Source organism: Podarcis erhardii (assembly GCF_964252035.2).
Source record: "Podarcis erhardii genome assembly, chromosome: 1".
Taxonomy (NCBI): Eukaryota; Metazoa; Chordata; class Lepidosauria; order Squamata; family Lacertidae; genus Podarcis; species Podarcis erhardii.
In genome coordinates this window covers 21,303,017-21,318,316 of record NC_138497.1, presented here as the reverse complement: position 1 = coordinate 21,318,316, position 15,300 = coordinate 21,303,017, and the positions used below count along the sequence as shown (strand labels likewise).

At 47.5% G+C, this 15,300-nt stretch overlaps 1 protein-coding gene and 1 long non-coding RNA gene across 2 annotated transcripts; one reads left to right on the top strand and one right to left on the bottom strand.

Moving 5' to 3' along the window:
* Positions 1-5,293: 5,293 nt before the first annotated feature.
* On the bottom strand, positions 5,294-10,235 carry GSC (goosecoid homeobox; the record flags this gene model as incomplete). The annotated part of the gene is made up of 3 exons (XM_081866070.1): positions 5,294-5,685; positions 7,594-7,853; positions 9,854-10,235. The coding sequence occupies 3 exons, from the start codon at positions 10,233-10,235 to the stop codon at positions 5,533-5,535; spliced, it is 795 nt and encodes a 264-aa protein (XP_081722196.1). The 3' UTR covers positions 5,294-5,532.
* Positions 9,184-15,100, top strand: LOC309345471. Its single transcript, XR_014158243.1, has 3 exons — positions 9,184-9,519; positions 12,259-12,373; positions 15,000-15,100. It is a non-coding gene; the product is annotated as an uncharacterized lncRNA (long non-coding RNA).
* Positions 15,101-15,300: the final 200 nt, after the last annotated feature.

Sequence of the window (15,300 nt, the reverse complement as noted above, 5' to 3'; positions counted from 1 at the left end):
CATAAGAACCAAAGAGCCCTGCTGGATCAGGCCAAAGGCCAATCAGATGCTTCTGGGAATCCCGTAAGCAGCCTATGATTGCTTTGAGATGCTCCCAGTGTTGTTCGATTGTTCTAGGGCTCAGTTGTTTAGAAAGTTTGCTTCTTAGCCATGACTGGAACATGTATCTATGCAGGGACAGTGTGTCCCATTTTACTCCATTCTGCCACCATTTCTGTGCCATGCCGTCCACCCTACTGCGACCTGCAGAAATGTAGGTCCTGCATCAGCACTGATTTCTGGTGAGATCTCATAAGATCTCACTAAAATCTTATGAGATCTCACACACTCCACAAGATCTTACTGGAAATTGGCATCAATGGTGGCACCAATTCTCTGCCAGTGGTACAGGTGGTATTTAGTGTTTTGCGGTTCTTTTTACTATTATTGCCATGACCTAAGACTGTGTGCAGCATAAATAAATTTGCATTTCCATGTGTCTTTGCACTGAGTAATTAATTGCCCTACACATATATATCTCAGGCAATGTACCAAACATAACAAAAATAACTTATTGCCGATTGGAAGGTCGGCAGTTCAAATCCCTACGATGGGGTGAGCTCCCATTGCACGGTCCCAGTTCCTGCCAACCTAGCAATTTGAAAGCACATCAAAGTGCAAGTAGATAAATAGGTACCACTCCGGCGGGAAGGTAAATGGCTTTTCTGTGTGCTGCTCTGGTTTCGCCAGAAGCGGCTTAGTCATGTTGGCCACATGACCTGGAAAAACTGTCTGCGGACAAACATCTGCTCCTTTGGCCAGTAAAGCGAGATGAGCGCCGCAACCCCAGAGTCGTTTGTGATGGGACTTAACTGTCAAGGGTCCTTTACCTTTACCTTTATTTTTTTAAAAAAAGCCAACAGAATACAGGTTTTAAAACAATGCAAAAATAAACACCTATTTCTCCAGCTGTGAAAGCTTGTCAGAAAAAAACTGTCTTCAGCTGTTTCTGAAAAGTAGTGATAGTAGGTTCCTGTCCTATCTCAACAGGAATCCTGCTTCACAGAAAAGGGACAGGCGCACAGAAAGTCCTGCTCAGCATTACTATGGAGCAAGTAAATATGCAGAATTTGGGATTTCCAATTACACCGTATTTCACAACAATTATTACAGCTACATGAGGGTGGTTTGTTTTCATGAACTTTGAGCTCCTGATATTGTTTGCATTTTAAGAATGGGAGTAGGTGGTGTATGCAAAATACTGAGTTAGAATAATATTTTCTATGCTTCCCCACCCCCTTCCTTCAGGTGTTGCTGGATTCCATCATCCATCAGCTCCACCCAGCACAGCCAATAGTCATGGATCAGGAGGCCCACATTCCCATCATAACTGTGCTAGAGAATAGTACAGAAAGGTATATAGGCCACTTCACATTGCCATTTCTCAACCCAGAGGCTTTCCAAGGTGCTTTTTGCATACCATTATTTACCTTATGATGCTCAATGGAGGCCAGAAGATTTATCTGGGAATCTGGGATCAAGCTCCATTGGATGCCATTGGACTTACTTCTGAGTAAACATGTATAGGATGACATCAGGTATAAGTCCAGATAATATGCTGGAAGGAGAACTGAGAATATTCCACAACCTGAATATGAGCATTATGGTCCAGGTATCGCTGTGACTTCTTCCCGGGAGCCTGGCCTGAAGAAGAGATCAAATATCCTGCAATGGGGTCAAATATTTTGGGGTGCTAATTTAAAAGCTCTTTAAGGTGCAACATATACAGTGGTACCTCGGGTTAAGAACTTAATTCGTTCTGGAGGTCCGTTCTTAACCTGAAACTGTTCTTAACCTGAAGCTCCACTTTAGCTAATAGGGCCTCCCGCTGCTGACGCACAATTTCTGTTCTCATCCTGAAGCAAAGTTCTTAACCCTAGGTACTATTTCTGGGTTAGTGGAGTCTGTAACCTGAAGCGTCTGTAACCTGAAGCGTCTGTAACCCATGGTACCACTGTAGTATGGAAGTGTTCTGGTCACTCCTTAATTTGGATTTATTTGGTTTCTCCCCAGGCCCTTATGAAACAGGAACACAAAAAAGTTGCACATTTTATTGTAGCCTTTCCCCGTCTCTTCTAAAGCCCATCTCGCCATGGATCAGGGAGGCTGCCTGACAAACTCTTGGCTCTAATCCACATCAAACTTGCTGAGGGAGAAGGCTCTGGGCTGCTGTTCTGGAGGAGTGAATCCTGAGGAGCCAGGTTTCAAGTAGAACAGTGTAAGAAAGTGTGGGGAGTAGACTTGCGTACAATAAAACCAATCAATAGAAACATAGATTTCATGTAATGACACTGAAGGGAAGAGCCATAGCTAAGTGAAAGAGAGCAAGCCTTGTGCGCACAAGACTGCAGGTTTGATTCCCCACATCTCCAATTAGGGCGGGGAATATGATGAGAACATTTTATGCAATGTGTCTTTTGTTTAGACTTTTTATTGTAGCAGTTTTCTTTCTGCAGCTATAAGGGTGGGAAAGTGTAGATATCTTATTGTAATGATCTGTTTGTTTTGTGTGTGTGCATATTTTATTAATGTTTAATTGTTTTTTAATGATTGCTTTTTCCTATGTTTTTAGCTGTTTCTGTTTTAGCTGTAAGCCTGTAGCTGTAAGCCCTTGGCTGTAAACCTTTACTTGAGTTCCTGTCAAGTAAAAAGGTATAATAATAATAATAATAATAATAATAATAATATCCTCTGTCTGAATAATATCCCCTGAACCAACGATCTGAGTGGGTGTAACTTAAGGCAACACCCTCTGTTCCTAACAGGGGCACTTTCACTCTCCTTCAATTTGATTTGTGGGGGGTTTTTTTGTTTTGTTTTTTTAAAGGAGGAAGCTGTTCCAGAACTGTGGGTTGGGTAAGGAGCAAGATTTGGGAAGGTGATTAATGACACATCATGGCATTGGTCGCATGACTTATTGGGCAAGTTCTTTCCAAGCAGTTTAAAGGAGAGGAGGGCTTACGGATTGCTCTCCACCATTGCCTGTCAGTGTTGAGTCTTCATTGTGCACGCTAGCCAATGCTCAGAGCATGGAAATGTGCATTCCATGGCTGCTGTTTCCATGATTCTAACGCACATATTGACAACACTGGATCCGGTGGGGCTCTAGCTGAGCGGACCCATCGCCAGCTATCACCCTTCTTGCCCTGGGGCCAGTGAAGAGGGACCAGAGGACTGACCCTGACGCTCTGATCGTTTGAATGGTAGGATTTTTTTCGGGATGCAAAAAGAGAAAAGCACCTACACAAGCAACCACGCCCCCCCCCCCGCAATCTTGCACGCTTTGCAAGGCTCTTGTTAACTGGGAAGAAGGGGCCCAGGTAACATTACACACTTACCTGAGAGTAAGCTCCATTGAACCCAGTGGTGCTTATTTTTGTGGAGAAATGGATAGAATTGCAGTGAGCTTTTGTGAAGCACGTGTGTGGTCTTTGTCCCTTCAGGAAACAGGTAATCGACGAGACTTAAAGCGCAATCCTATGTCTACTCAGAGGTATATCCCACTGAACGCAGTGGGGCTTACTCGGAGGTAAGTGGGTATAGGCTTGCAGCCCTGTTTCGGGCCAAGGGAAAGGTTAAGAGGGAACAAGATTATTGAGTCTTCATGTGGCCCTTCACAGATGACTTGCGTCACTCGTGGCAGGTGCTCAATAATTTGGGGGGTTGGAAGGTATGTGCCTGGGCAGATTTCCTTTTCGCTTGAATCTTTGAGTGGCAGTCAACTAAATTTTACTCAGAGTAGACCTATTGAAATTAACGGACCTCGCTCAGTCATGCTCATTCATTTCAATGGGTCTGTCTGACATGGCATTCACAGCGCAAAATGTTGACGGAACATTAACACCGGCTATCAGCTAAGATCGCAGTCGGGATTCCGGATTCAAGGAGGCAAATAATTCATCCCTTTTGTAAATAGGCTGATTTCATGCGCTAAGGAACAGTACAGATATGGGGGGGGGGGGACACATAACCAAATGCGATAAACAGCTGATTGGTATTGCTCGCGGTGCACAACCCTCTCCAACGAGTCTTGGTTTGGCCTCAGATGCCTCAACAACTATACCTTTTCCGATATTATCATTCGTGAGGAAATAGGGAGAGAGACGCTGCGGTTTTCGGATTGCTCAGCAATTCCTTCGCGTGCTAAACTATGGAATAAGTGGCGTTCAGCAAACTCTGCGCTTCCCACCACCATTTCCCTAGCAGCATTAAATGAAGCTGGTTACTAGGAAAGGCGAAAGTGCAGTAAAACGTTCAGCTGTTTTTGTGGGTTTCCCCCGCACCCCTCCAGATCAGATACTGCCGATGGGAATAAACAAACGTTAAAGCCTTTGGGGAAACGAGCGTGGCTCAGCGGCAGAGCGCTGGAAGGCCCAGGTTAAATCCCTGGTAAAATCCCGGTCTCAATAAAAAGTCTTACCAGAAGCCCAGGAAAGTTCTGCGTCTCCCCACCATTTCAAGATCAGGTTTAAGGAAGCCAGCAGCTCCTTTATCCCCTCTGCTCTCCTCCTTTCCCGTTTTAATTGAAGGCAGAGATCCTAAGTAAACTTCCTTGGAAATAAGTCCCATTGCAATCGACGGGACGCACTCCCGCGAACAGAAAAAAGAACGGGTGCGGTTTCGGGGTTTTGCCATTTCCTATCGTTAATCGGAGCAGATCTCTTTTTAGTTTTACAGCCCGGTCAAGTTAAAGGTTATTATTGTGTTCCACTGAAAGGATAAAATGTTTAAACTCGGACAACTTTCGCTGAACTTGACTGCCGTTTGCCTGGGATTAATGTCCTCTGCGAGCCTGGATTACTCTGAGAAAGCGGCCGCCCTAGGGAACAAATCCTAACGGACTGCTTGTGGTTTTCGTTTGGGGAGCCCTGCTGAAGATCCCAGCGGATCCCAGCGCGCACCTTTGCTCGGGAGTTAAGTCCCAGAAGTTCGAGGGGGCTTACTGGCAAGGAAGTGTGTGCTGTTCTGTACGCGTTTGCAGCCTTGCAACCTCTCTCTTCTAAGCGCATAAAGCCAGCATCGCTTTCCCAGAGTTGGGAATCAATAACCAATAGCGCAGCTTTATGTCTCCGGCTCTCCGTTCTCCCCACCCCGCCTTCTTCCTAACCCAGCCAGCCAAAACAATGGAAACCAAACCAAACAAAAAAAGAGCCGCAGACTAAACAAGGCTGTGGGCCCCACCCCGGCCTGTGATTCTTCGGAGCCGGGTCTGTCAAAGAAACCCAAACAAAGCAAGCGACCCCAAACACCCACCTGTGCAACACCTCCGCAACACGCTTTATTTAAAAGGGATCGCTCCCAGGGTCGTCATGTGTACATTATATACAGATAGATATATTTATATATTTATACGGTCCTCCTTTCCCTCCTCCTGCATAGGCAGAGTCTGTGCAAGAATTCTTAAGCATCTTCCTTCTCGGTGCAAGTTGTGCAGGCAAGCTATGTCCATTCCGCCGGCCCAGCAAATTTATCCTCCGGGTGAGGGAAAAGGTATCAGCTGTCGGAGTCCAAATCGCTTTTGCTTTCTTCTTGTCGCTTCTCTGGGGATGTTTTGGAAGCTTTATTCCATTTCTGGGCATTTTCTGACTCCTCCGAAGAAGACCTCTTTTGCCTTCTCCATTTAGCCCGGCGGTTCTTGAACCAAACCTGCCATTCGAGGAAGTGAAGGAGGGGAGGGGAAGGTGTCAATACTTGCAACAACACTGTTTGCACCGCGTTTTTCAGTTTTGCACGGCTGCTGCAGCAGCATGGAGCTCTGACGCTGCACGTGCGAACCAGCCGTTACGGATCTAACGCCACAAAAGCGGCAATGCTATACCTACTTCCCTGGGAACTCAATGGGACTTTTGAGTAGGCATGTATAGGATTGCACTGGGATGTATAGGATTGCACTGCCACGCCATCTCAAACGTAATGCTTCCTCTGGTGGAATCGGTTCACACACCCCGATGACGTAAACATGCATGTGTGAACAGATTACCGTCTGAACAAGATGCTATGCAGCCTAGAGCTTCAACGCAGAGCCGCGAACTAAGAGACGGGTCTTGCATTTCACTGCGCATATGCGCAAAAGGTAGAATCTAACATCATTCCCCCGCGCAACCTCAACTCCCGGTTGAGCTACTTCGACGGCGGCTGCAGTTGCTTCCGCGCACCTGGGAAGTGTTATACCTTACAGGATCGCTGTGCAACCGGGGTTATTTTCAAGCCAACACTGCAGGACTGACAGCGTAAGGATGGGGAGTGTTACCATTAGTTTATCCAAATAGCCCTGCTGGTTATCCTACTGTTCCCAGGATTTTAGGGCCAAGGGTGTGTCAGAAGTTGTGCAAAATACAGGTTTGATATGTTCTGCCTAAAGTGCTTAGCTCCTGCAAAAAAAATACATTTGACCAGCAGAGCGAGTTGCATCTTAAAACCTGGGAAGCGAAGCGAGGCATTTTGCGTCGCAGCTACAGAGGCAAGTTGGATGGCGTTGTCTAGCTCTGCACCCCACCCCCTTCTCTCTCCGTTACCTGGCACAGGATGGCCCGGGCCAAGATCGGACGCAGTTGCCCGTCTCCCCGCATTCAAAGGGACTTGCTTCCACCAAATGCGTGTAGGATCGGCGTGCCGACGCCTCCCAGGACCGCCTAGTACTGTTTTACTCTGGGCCTAGTGCACTGCCGGGCTCTATAAATAAGTGCAGTTGTTGTGAGCAAGTATTTCGGCTGTCTTTAGACAGGCAAGCCTAGTCTACAATCCAGTGAACACAGAAGTCATCGTCCAAACCGAAGTCCCAAAGTATTAAGAGGGGGACTCGGTGCCTCTTAAAACTAAATCTGAAGTGGAGGGAAGCTGCAAATCCTACCACACTCATCAAGGAATAAGTTCCATTAAACTTACTGCTTTAGGGTTAAACTCTCAAAGTTGTGGATCGCGCCACGCGAATAGGACTGAGCACGCTGAGTATGCAAAGTGCCGGTCCAAGTTGGGAATCTGCGGAACTGAAGCTGCGATCCAGGGACCCGCTGAATTGTTGATCCCATTGCCTAAAACGCGTCCTCAACACACATACTTAAAATTACGTTTCATTTAAATCAGTTGCGTTCACTTGAGGGTAAACAGTGCAGGATTGGGGCCGAATGACAATGGTAAGGAGAATTACGGAGTAATCCTATGCATATCTACTCAGAAGTAAGCATCACAGAGCTCAACGGAACTTACTCCCAGGTAAACTAGGTACAGAATTGCTGCACTACTCAGTCTTCTGAGTAACTGCTACTACTGAGTACTAAGTACTACTGAGTACTAAGTACTACTGCTACTACTGAGTAAGCCTTACATATTATTCCTCACCAAGGACGTGCCAGGCGCTGCAATGAAATACAGAAGCGAGTTTGCAGTCGGTTTAAGACGCAAACTTTCCCCCTCCTTTGGAAATCTACGGGTTGCTTCTCTCCCTCCCACCCCCACCATCACTCGCCCTCCCCTTGGATGGCATAAGGGAGAAACGGCCCCCGGTCTCCCTCCGCCTGCATTTTGCAATGAAGCCCAGAAGCCCATTCCAATTACCTCCACTTTCTCCTCCCGCAAATGGACCCTCCTGGCCAGCTGTTCCCTAGTGCCCACATCTGGGTATTTGGTTTCCTGGAAGAGGTTTTCCAGAGCCTCCAGCTGTTCGTCCGTGAAGATGGTGCGGTGCCTCCTTTTCCGACGGCAGTGCAGCTGGTTCAGCAGCTGCAACTCAGTCCGGGACAAGGTGCCCACGTTCATGTACGGCAGCATCTGATGGGGCACCGGAGACATCAGGACGGACCCGGTTCCTTCGTAGCCTAGAGAGAAAGGGAGAGGGGCGAAAGGAGGTGATATGGTACCGTTTGAGCTGGATTCGGAGCCCACGAAAAAGCACGGCCTGCCAACTCCGAGAGTTACCAACCAGTTACCAGCCAGGGGCAAAAGGCCACGAAGAAGCTGATTAAAGGTTATGGAGCAAATTTGGAAGTTTCAGTTTGGTGAAAACTCCCACTAACTTTTGCAGGGATGCGGAGTCTGGGCTTGGCGCTGCAGCGCACGCCCATCCCGCTTACTCCAGATTTGCCCTGGAAGACGGAAGCAAGTCTCATTCACACATGGAGAAAATGCTGACTGCCACTCCACACGTGACCCTCTCCAAAATGATAGACACAGATAGACGTCCCACTGAGTCCGATTGCGTTTCACTCTCCACTTTAGTTCAGTGGAGTTTACGCATTAGGGGGCATGCATTTAGCTCACCGGCTAGGGCCGCTTAAGCGGGTCAGAAACTAGGGTCCAAGCCTCTCAACGACGAAGCAATAAATTCCCCGCTGAATTCACCCAGGAGCCCCAAAAAAAACAGCCCACAACTGGGATCACGTTAAAGTGCGGGGATTTTTTACCAGCCCATCAATATATGCCCCCACCTAACTCTTTGGAGGGAAGTTGGGGTACAACTGTAATCTCCATTGCCATCCAGACAAAATCAGTTCAAACTGAACAGGATTAATAACCGAACTTGAACTGTGCCTCTGACCCTCACATATTTTTTGGGCGGGAAGTTCAATTAATAAACTAACGTTTCCTTCTATGTATTTTAGAATAATCTCATTGCCTTCAACCAGGTTAGCAACCTAATCAGATGTCAGTGGAAGGAAGCCCCACTAAATTCAATGACATTTAACTTTGTCCTAAATAAATGTGTTGATGATTGTATTTTGAATCAGGTTCACCCCCCAACCCCCAACCCCCACATTTTAACTGGGTGTGGATCGGATTTGCCCATTGGTTGACTTCAAAAATCAGGTTTGCCAGATTTGTTTATTTTATTATGGAGTGATCTACATCTCGATCTCAGATATATTTTCTTGGAAGTTTTATTTAATTCAGTGGGACTAAAAAAAAAAATACTTATTTAAAAAATAGGACTGGAAAGTTGAAAGTAAATTAAGGAGAGCAGGTCGCCGCCTCAGAAGTTTACACTCCAATCCTAAAGACGTTTGCAGCATTTGTTTACTCAGAAGCAAGTCCCACTTACTTTAATTGCATTGACGGCCACATAAATATGCTTTAGGACAGCAGCTTTACTCAGAAGTCAATCTAAATACTCCCAGGAATGTTGGAAGTTGTAAGGATTCCAAACCTGCCTTTCTGAGCGGGTCGTCAGAGCGGGTATATGTCTTAAGGGTGGGAAGCGAAGGGACGGGGAAAAAGCCGCTTCAGAGAACTGCACCCAACCAGCTCAACTCTCAACACAAACCGACTTCGATCACAAGCCATCTTGGTTCGAATATGAAACGTCATTTTCAGCCAATGCGAAGGAATGTATCGCTGCTTCGCAGCATTCTGTCACGCCGTGGAGTGACCAGGCAACAGAATCCCGGACCGGACTAGCTGTGCCTTACGGAAGCAGCCTTAATGCACGGGGTCACCAGCAGCAAACTGAGCTCCCCGCTTCCCACACCCTTGCAAATTTCCCTCATTGTAAGTGAATGGGCTATTCTTCATTCCCACGAACAAAGTCCACAGGGGACCGTTCTCCCCACCGCGCAGAGGAGAGGAGCGGCGGCGGCGGAGCCTCGTCCTGTAAATGACAGCCATTACTCAATCATTATCCAAGCGCAAAGGAAAGTCTGGAAGCGCTGGGAGGGGCGCGCGTAAACATAAGCGAAATAAGCGGAAAAAGTACGGGGAGTGGTGGTTAACTTTGATTCTCTCTTTTACATTCCCTCCTCATCCCTCTGGGTTGAAAGTGAATAGGGCAGTTAGTACTGGGAGGGTTAATATTATTATATTATTAGCATTCTTATTAACTTACCTGTTGCCGGGACGCAGGAGCACTGCTGCGCGCCCAGGGGCTGCATCGCGCCGCAGCAAGGCGGCCCCACGGCGGACGCCTGGACGTGCAGCTGCCCGTAGTAATAGTTGCCATAGCCTCCCAGTCGAGATCCGCCCAGCGCGGGCAAGTTGGAGGCCGGGGCCACCGCCCGCGAGTAATATCCGCCGTAGTCTCCGCCGGCGGCGGCAGCCGAGGCGTACAGCGAGTCCCCGCCGTGCAGGCTGGTCGAGAAAACCACCGACGGCGCGCTCGGCTGAGGCGCCGCTTGCTGCTGCTGCTGCTGCTGCTGGAGCAGCCCCGACTCCTTGCAGCGGGGTCTGGCCGCCAGGATGTTGTCGATGCTGAACATGCCCGCAGGCATAGCCCCCAAAGCGCGCGGCTCGGAGGGAGGGCGGGCGGGGGCCGACGGAGCCAAGGAGAAGCTCCGCTCAGCAAGGCGGCGGCGGAGGGGGAGCGGAGCGGAGCGTGCGCGGCGGCGGCGGAGCCGAGGAAAAACGCGGACTGAGGTTTCCCCAGGCTCGGGGCGCCAGGCTTATTTGGGGGAGGGGGAGGGAGAGGGGGGGCCTGTCCGCCAGCGCTTTCTTTTTTGAAAGCAAGCGAGCCAGGAGAGGTCCTTCCTGGTCACTTTGCGCGCTTCTCCCCCTCCTCTTTTTCCTCCTCCTCCTCCTCCTCCTTTCCACTCCCCCTTTCCTCCTCTCTGGTCCGTTTCCTCCTCAGATCTCAACTGCATGGGAGTCTCTACTCCACCCCGACCCTCTTTCCCTTTTTATACCCCGGCGACGTCATCCTGGATTTAGTTCCTGGTTATAGATCAGATCACAAATAAAACCAGATTTCTCTCTCTCTTCGCCCCCCCCCCTTCCATCTTTACCAAAGTAAAGTCAGCAGAGATGGTGGCGGTGGGGAGGAGGGAAAGTGGAGGGGTGGGGCTGGTGGGCGCGTCTGGGGGAGGAGGGAAAGGGAGAGAGACGGGTCTCTGTGCATTAAGAATTAACGAAATTAACGTAATCCTTTCCATTAGCGGATCTCTCTTTTTTTCCCCCGCCTCTCGCCTCTTCCCAGCTCTCGGCGAGCTCGCTCCTCGCACCCCGCCCCCCCCCCCCGCGATTTAGGGTTGATCTCTCGCTGTTTGCTGCCCTCCATCGCTAATTGTTGCCCGGGTTAATCTGGTTAATGTTATTGCGGAGAATCGCCTAACACCAGCTCCCGGCCGGCTCCGAAAGTGCCCCGCTTATTTTTCTGCTGAAGAGGCTGTTAGCTAATTCATCAGCTTCTGTCGCGATCCGAAAGGGCGACTTCCCTGCCGTCCATAAATGAGCTTAGGATCGGGGTTAGATGTTCCCGAGTTCTTGCAAGAAATGCGTGCGTGTGCGGGGGCGGGGGGGGGAGGGGAGGAAGAGTGAAAGTGGGGAAACAAGGTTTAGAATATTCATCTTTAGTCCATTACAGCCCCTCCCCGATCGGCTTTGTCTTTACTCGACGGTAAACCCCTTGCTTCAAAGAGCGTAGCGTTTCCTTCCCTTTAGCCATTCCGGTCACTGATACATATGTTGCATAGAGTGTGTTCCTTTATCCCATTTTTCCTGCCCCACCCCCAGCTGAACCCGAAATAATGTTTCGCTGAACTTCCTACCTAGCAAAACTCTTATTTCGTGAACGATTTGGTGCTCAGTCTGTTGCCGTCTATGGCGACATGGTTATAGGCGTGAAGGATGCCGCGGACGGAACGAAAGGCCCATATGGCCATCCTCTGCAGGTTTACTCAGAAGTAAGCCCCGATGAGTCCGGTGATCCTTAGCCTCGAGCCGGCCAGTGTCCATAGGACTGCGGTCGGAAATGGACCTCTCCGAAGCTGCGATCAGGTTAAGTCAAGACCCGGCCACTGCGCATTAGTCGCTCGGGTTTCCGCGGGGCGCGTTTGAGTAAGCGTGTATAAGAGCCGCAAGTCAACACCCATTGATACCGACAGGATTTAATGGTTCTTAGCTTCGTCTGGGATTTTGGATTGCAGATCTGTGCCATTACGACTGTCTTTAGGTTGGTATACACACACACATCCCACACAAAGTAATGGTTACTTTAAAAAAAAAAGTAGTTGCAGGAGAGGTGTAGAAATTAATATGGTGCTTTTGCACCTTCAAAATGTTGGGGAATATTTTCAAATGTGGTTTTCGACAAACATGTGAAAAAGGAGGGTCTATTGGGGTACCATCTCAAAAAATAATCTCTTTTCCAGTCATCCAAGTATTGTATGTATGTATGTATGTATGTATGGGGCCTGATGTGGTTCTTTACATTTCGCATGTACCTTCTGGTGAAGGGGTGGGTCGGCTAAGTCCTTTAAAAACTCTTGTTGATTAAGACGCGACCGTCTCTCCTGGTAGCCGGGTCCTTGTGATTTGCAAAACCCTTGGTCTGTCACGATTGTCTCCAGCGATCCGCAGGAGGTGAACTGAATCAGATTAGAATATTTACCCCATCAGCCCTGCATCAATGAAGGTAGGAAATTGTCCGCGCGAAACAAAACTAAGCCATTAGGGGCTGTTTACGAGGAACAAATGATTATTATTTTTCTTCTTAAAAAAAAAACTGAACAAAAGAATTCCTTTCTCTCAAGGCTTGCATAGGAAATGTGACATCTAAGCCTTCTTTTATCCTCTCTTAGTCTAAGCAAACCTCACGTCGCAGGAGACACACACACAATCATATGTGTATTTCTCGTTATTTCTATTTCATCTTCCTTCGTTTTCACCGCTTCCCCAGCTCAGGTGACCGACAAGTAGTCTAAGAAAGCAGTTTAATTTCAGTCTATTTAGAGGCGCACTGGATCTGTTCAAGTAAATCTAGGTAGAGGCGAAAGGGGCCCTGAATGAATGGAGCTGCTTAACTGTAAGCTCCTTGAGGGCAGAGATTTTTCTCTTCAGTAAAAGTACATAGATAATATAGTTTCTAAATACAATTAATCAAAATGAGTACAGTACAAACGTATGGCATTAATGCCTGTGGCCAACACGATATATTTGAAGAAATTAGAATATGTGTATGTTTGTGCGTATTTTTTCTTCAAACGTCTTCAAAATTTTCTGAGTAGTTCTACGGTAGTTTAGAAAATTTTAAAAAATCACAAATACATTTTTATTGACACTTTCCCCAGAGTTTTTAATCTTTAGATTTCCGCATGAGGTCGGTTTTACCAACTACTCCCCTGCCGCAACCCCCACCCCACCCCACCCCACCCCCAACAAGCACCTGAGTATTAAGTTTTAATGTGGAAATCACTAAATTAATGTATATACATCTATCTATCAAAACTGAACGCAGCTTCATCGATGCCGCAAAGTGATTGCATCGCTTTGATTGGCACCTCCAGACTAGTTAGCAAAAAATAAACACAGCCCGTTTTTATTTATTTTTTAAAGTAGGGGACTAGCCTGGCAATTTCTGCGACCCAAGTCCCCCCCACCCGCGCGCATCATTCCCGGTCCGATGCAGTCGAGACGTCGACTCTACGGCTCCAACGACTATAGCCCAGGCGTGCAACATGAAACTGCTGTTTAGCTGCAGTGGAGCGCGCTTTTGCTCTGCTTCAACTTGGGTCAGCGTTTCACTTTATTAACCATCCATGCAGGACAGAAAGGTGAAATTATGTTTGTGACAGAAGTAAGATTGTTTATTGTTTGTGCATTTATATTTAAAAACTTTAATAAATATTTATAAAAAAAAGAAAGGTCCAGAGTCGAGATCCTTTCACCAAAAATATGCCACAGTTTTGGAGTCTGAAAGGGGCAGGATTCTCTCTTTCCCCCCCTCCCCGTGTGCATGTATACCTACATTGTGCGTAATTTGTGGCGCATCAAAAGTGGAATAAATAGAGGCACGCCGCCTGTGAAAATTAGGGAGAAGTCACTGGAAGACAGAAGATCTGATCGGATGCTCTGTTATGACTGTTTTGCGACGAATCGGTCACATCTCTAGCCTTTTTAACACGCAAACGAGGGACTGAGGCAGCGCTGGTCAGTTTCGCTACGTGCCTATGGAAGGCTTTGGAGAGAGAAAGGAATATATTCACTAATCCAATGGGACGGGAGAGTTGGCTATTACAAAAGCAGAGCTCTGCGGAGGTTCACTTGTAGGCTGGTCGTGTTTATATAATTAGCAATACCTCCCCCCGTCCTTTAATTTATTCCTCTCCCCATTGGAAAATTGCTCCTCGGGACACAAGAGCTCTTTAATGAGAAAATCTGTGGCGAGTCAACAGCACAGATATTTGGATACAAAGCAGTCCTTCGTGAAACGAGCAGCCAGGTGAGGAGAAGGTGTACAGTACTTGATTCATGCAGAAACCTACAAGCAGCTGACGAGATATAGGTCGGAAGCACCAGATAGCGGATCGGAGTACATATCAAAAGGGAGTCCAATTCGGTTTAAAATTCTCTAGTTACCTGAGCTCAAAACAGCTATCGCCTCCATCCGTAGGAAATCCAACGGTTTCCACGGCTCTGCTTACTTTCAAGTAAACGACTTTAGGAGCCAAATAAATATGCCTAATACAGTGGTACCTCGGGTTAAGTACTTAATTCGTTCCGGAGGTCCGTTCTTAACCTGAATCTGTTCTTAACCTGAAGCACCACTTTAGCTAATGGGGCCTCCCGCTGCCGCTGTGCCGCAGCTGCACGATTTCTGTTCTCATCCTGAAGCAAAGTTCTTAACCCGAGGTACTATTTCTGGGTTAGCGGAGTCTGTAACCTGAAGCATATGTAACCGGAAGCGTATGTAACCAGAGGAACCACTGTACTGCAAGCATTCTTGGGTGTAAGTTTCACGGAACTCAGTTCTGTGGGACTTACATTCCGATAAATTGGGGAGTGGTGCTGGAACACATAATTTTTTTCTTTTTGTTTCTGAATTGGAAACTTTATTGGTTTAAAATATTATGGCCCCATCTGAGTTTAGGGGTCGGGCCGTTAACACCTCAATCGTAGCGACACTTCCTGATAAACAAATCCCATTGAAATCAGAAATTGAGTTTTAGGATTATTATTATTATTAAATTCCCCTGCTAAATTGGTTAGCTGCAATTTAAGCCTTTTGAAATCAGTGAGACTTACATCTTATTTCTGTTTAGGTTTTGATTTTCGACTATTACGAAACAGAATCATCATCATTAAGAACAACTTTATTTTGAATCCCCGCTCCAATGACTGTGCGCGCTCAACGTTTTTCATATTGTTCAAGAATCAGATCCCAATTCGCCTCGCGCACATCATGCAGACAGACGTTGGGACAGGCATATTCGCTTTTGCCGGTAATTCCTGCAAGCTTACTCCGGATCGTGGTCCATCCAGTTGAAGCACTACCTGTCTGGCTCCACCGCCCCCCTTGGATGGACTTTGGTGAATTTCTGGTTTCCCTTTCTGTTCTCCCTC